The 4,300-nt window shown below is 41.5% G+C and overlaps 1 protein-coding gene across 1 annotated transcript in view; it reads right to left on the reverse strand.

The window, feature by feature from the left end:
* Positions 1-4,300, reverse strand: part of GSR (glutathione-disulfide reductase) — a 49,193-nt gene that overhangs the window by 20,999 nt on the left and 23,894 nt on the right. The window contains exons 6-7 of the mRNA XM_023517796.1: positions 1,219-1,273; positions 975-1,017 (exon numbers count right to left, since the gene is read on the reverse strand). Of these exons, the coding sequence (XP_023373564.1) occupies positions 975-1,017; positions 1,219-1,273 (98 nt within the window). The remainder of the gene's footprint in view (positions 1-974; positions 1,018-1,218; positions 1,274-4,300) is intronic.

Consider the following 4,300-nt stretch of genomic DNA (forward strand, 5'->3'; position numbering starts at 1 on the left):
AAAAAAAAAAAAAAAAAAGAAAAAAGAAACTTATTTTGGGCTTGATGCCTGTAGCTCAGTGCTTAGGGCGCAGGTCACGTGCACAGGGGCTGGTGGGTTTGAACCACGCCCAGGGCCTGCTAAACATTAATGACAGCTACAACAACAAAAACAATAGCCCACCATTGTGGTGGGCGTCTTAGTCCCAGCTACTTGGGAGGCTGAGGCAAAAGAATTGCTTAACCCCAAGAGTTTGAGGTTGCTATGAGCTGTGATGCCACAGCATTCTACCAAGAGCAACTCTGTCTCAAAAAAAGCATAAAACTTTTTTTGGGAGGAATTTTAGATTTGTAGAGAAACTGGAAAGATAATATAGAGAGTTCCTTTATATCCATGTGTTTTTCCTTGCTCAGTGTTGTGGTGGGTGCCTGTAGTCCCAGCTACTCAGGAGGCTGTGGCAGGAGGATCACTTAGAGCCTGGAGCTCAAGGCTGAAGTGAACTATGATCATGCCACTGCACTCCAGCCTGGTGACAAAAGTAAGACTCTGTCTCTAAAAAACAAAAAGGAAAAAAAATGTATTTTTGTGAGACTGATAGAACCTTCATTTGTGGAGACCCTTCTACACTTAGAGGTTTTGAAAAATCAGAATTAGCTACTTTAAACACTATCAATTAATGCTGGATTGAGAAAAGGGTAGTGCCTGTGGCTCAGTGAGCAGGGTGTTGGTGGATTTGAACCTGCCGCAGCCAAACTGCAACAAAAAAATAGCCAGGCGTTGTGGCAGGCGCCTATAAGTCCCAGCTACTTGGGAGGCTGAGGCAAGAGAATCACCTAGGCCCAAGAGCTGGAGGTTGCTATGAGCTGTGATTCTACCAAGGGCAACAAAGTAAAACTCTGTCTCTAAACTAAATAAATAAAAGGTTGAAAAAAGAAGATAGTTTTAAGACTTGGCTATTTAATCTTCAGATTACTCTGTATCCAGTTACCAGGTACCCAGTTACCCAGGCTCAGTAACTCTGCAGATCTGGTTCTAAAACTATGGTCAATTGAAAAATGTGATTGGTCTACTGAGGGTTCCTAGTGGATGAGAACCCCAAGGTCATAAAAAAGAAGACATAGGATAATAGAACTCAGGAAAGACATACATTTTAAGTGGTTGGGAGAGAGAGGAAGAAGAAATGTTAGCAGGAGAGTCAGAGGCAGCGTGAATCATGGAGGTCACGTCAGGTCAGCTTACCTAGGCAGTTCTTCCAGCTGAAAAAATCCATCACTGGTTATTCCCAGGCTGGCACCTACATAGAAAAATGCAACCTGGATCACACAGGGATTGCTCTTTCTCTTGTAAAATAGTCACAACACTTTATATAAGAACCACTTCCTCAGCCAACATTCTCTCTGTTTTGACAAGTTTTGTGAAAGTCTCCACTTGGGAAACTGCCAACCAATTCTTCCCTGCCTGAGTCAACATTTTTTATTTTCTCTCCGGAAAAAGAACCCATGATGATTAAATAACTTCTAAATTCTGAGGACCTAAAATCCTCTCAGCTTTCATGAATAAGCTCTTCACTGGCTCTGCCTCACCCTTCCGCCCCCAGAGTGGGTAAGAACCCTCCTGGTTCAGCCCTGGCCCTCTTCTCTCAGCTTGTTCCTTCAAAGGTTTCAACCAAACTTCACTATGGAAGACTTCCAAAGGCAGAGTTCCCAGTTTGACCTTCTCCCCAGGTACCAGGTCCTTGTTTTGAACTCTCAACACCCAATTCTCAGTCTATATAGAATTGAACCTCATCTCCCAAACCACATCTCTCTCTCTCAAGTTTACCACTTCTATTAAGGAGCCACCCTCCCTCATTCATCCAGACAAAGCTTTGAGCTGATTCCTTCTCTTGTAACTGATGGGATACAGGAGTAGGGAGCTGTTAAAAATGTTGCATTTTATCAAATCCTCACTTCACAGGTGTTGAATAGTCTTTGTAAATGTGTCTTGGAATCAATGAAGTACAGTAACTGATGCTTCCTTCTCTTTGTCTTTTTATACCTGTTCTTGCCTCTAGTACCTGACATAGTGAAGGCTCAGTAACTCTCTACAGATTTGAACTGAGATTTTTCTAGCACATGCCAGGTGAAACACTAACTAAAAACCCTAATACCACCTTCTGAACAAACAACTGCAGCTCTCTCCCTCTCCCTTTCCTTTCCTTTTATTTATCTATTTATTTTTTGGAGACAAAGTCTCACTATGTTGCCCTTGTAAAGTGCCATGACATCACAACTCACAGCAACCTCAAACTCTTGGACTCAAGCGATTCTCTCGACTCAGCCTCCCTAGTAGCTGGGACTACAGGCTACTCCCACAATGCCCAGTTTTTTTGTTTGTTTGTTTGTTTAGCAGGCTTGGTGCCCTAACCACTGAGGTATCGGCACAGAGCCATACCTGCAGTTTTCTAACTGGCCACCACTCTCTGTGCTCTCTCCTATTCAAGTCACTGTCAGATGAGTTTCTAAAATTACCACTTGGATCTTCTCACTACTCTATTTATACACTAATAATAATTATTTGTCACAGTTGCCATCTATTTAGAAGATTCCTTAATTTGGCTTGAGAAGTCTCCACAATTTGGCCCTAACCCAATTCCATTCTCAGCTCAGAGTACTCAGCTCAGAATATTAGTGCTACAAACATTGGTTGAATTAGCTGATGTCTTCCAGACATCTTTAGTTATCCAGTGGTTCTTCTACTCCTCCGTATATATGCTCCACTTGCAAGCCCTTTTCCTAGGAAGTCTTTCTGAGTCATGCCTGTTCCAGCTCTTAACATCTCGGCCCTCACTGTCTGGCTATCACCTTGGAACATGTACATTTTATTTTTTGCATTTGTTTTTATTATGTATTTTTTGATCATTCCCACTTTATTTCATTCCCTCCTACCCACCAGAGGCAGTCCAAGGCCTTACAGGCTACAGCAAATGATATTTACAGCTTGCAAACTATTTTATATATATATGTATTTTTTTAAAACTAAATCTTAGCTATGTACATTAATGCATTTCTGAAGTACAATGCACTGGTTTTATATACAATTTGAAATACTTTCATCAAACTGGTTAACATAGCTTTCACCGCACTTTCTTAATTACTGTGTTTACGCGTACTCTACACTTAGTAGATTTGACATGTACCCTTGTAAAACGCACCATAGGTGTGGTCCCACCAATTACTCTGCCTCTACCCATCCTCTCTCCTCCCTATCCCTTCCCCTCATCTTTCCCCTTCATCTTGGGCTGTAGTTGGGTTATAGCTTTCATATGGAAGTATGTTTGCTTATATATTGGTTTATAGTAGAGCTGAGTACATTGTATAATTTTTCTTCCGTTCTTGAGATACTTTACTGAGAAGAATATGTTTCAGCTCCATCCATGTAAACCTAAAAGAGGTAAAGTCTACATCTTTTTAAAGGCTGCATAATATTCCATGTTGTACATATACCACAATTTATTAATCCATTTGTGGGTCAATGGCACTTGGGCTTCTTCCATGACTTAGCAATTATGAATATTATATATTTTTAAATTAATAAATGCATATGTGAAAAATTTCAAAATGGGCTCCACACCCATCACACAGGGGTTACAGAGCCAGCTACATACACCTAGGATGGTAGATTCAAAACTGACTCAGGCCAGCTAAACAACAATGACAACTGCAACAAAAAATAGCCAGGCATTGGGGTGGGCACGTGTAGTCCCAGCTACTTGGGAGGCTGAGGCAAGAGAATCACTTAAGCCCACAAGTTTGAGGTTGCAGTGAGCTGTGATGCCACAACACTCTACCGAGGGCAACATAGGGAGACTCTGTCTCAAAAAAACAAATAGAAATTTCAAAGTGTACAACAGAGGAGTATATAGTGAACTAAACATATAGAGAAAAGGAGGTCTCTTTTCAACCCTCCAGCTCTCACTCTGTCCTTGGATGGAGGGATAACAGGGTTTCAGAGTATCTTTCCAGAGATTCAGTGCCTATTATGGTCTCCCTGCCTTTTTAAAAAGACACAAATTAGGCTCCACGCCTGTAGCTTAGTGGTGAGGGCACCGGCCACATAGCATACTATACACAGTTCTTTTTTTTTTTTTTTACTTAACAATAAACCTTGAGATCATTCCTGAAAGATGCTAACCTCCAATATACATCCCCCCCACCTTTGGACATTGAGTCTCATTCTGCTGCATAGGCTAGACTACAGTAACATCAAAATAGCTTACCACGACCTCACATTCCTGGGCTCAAATGACCCTGTTGCCTCAGGCTCCTAAGTAGGCTTACAG

Source organism: Otolemur garnettii, unplaced genomic scaffold, assembly GCF_000181295.1.
Source record: "Otolemur garnettii isolate 467f Iridium unplaced genomic scaffold, OtoGar3 scaffold00121, whole genome shotgun sequence".
NCBI classification, from domain to species: Eukaryota; Metazoa; Chordata; class Mammalia; order Primates; family Galagidae; genus Otolemur; species Otolemur garnettii.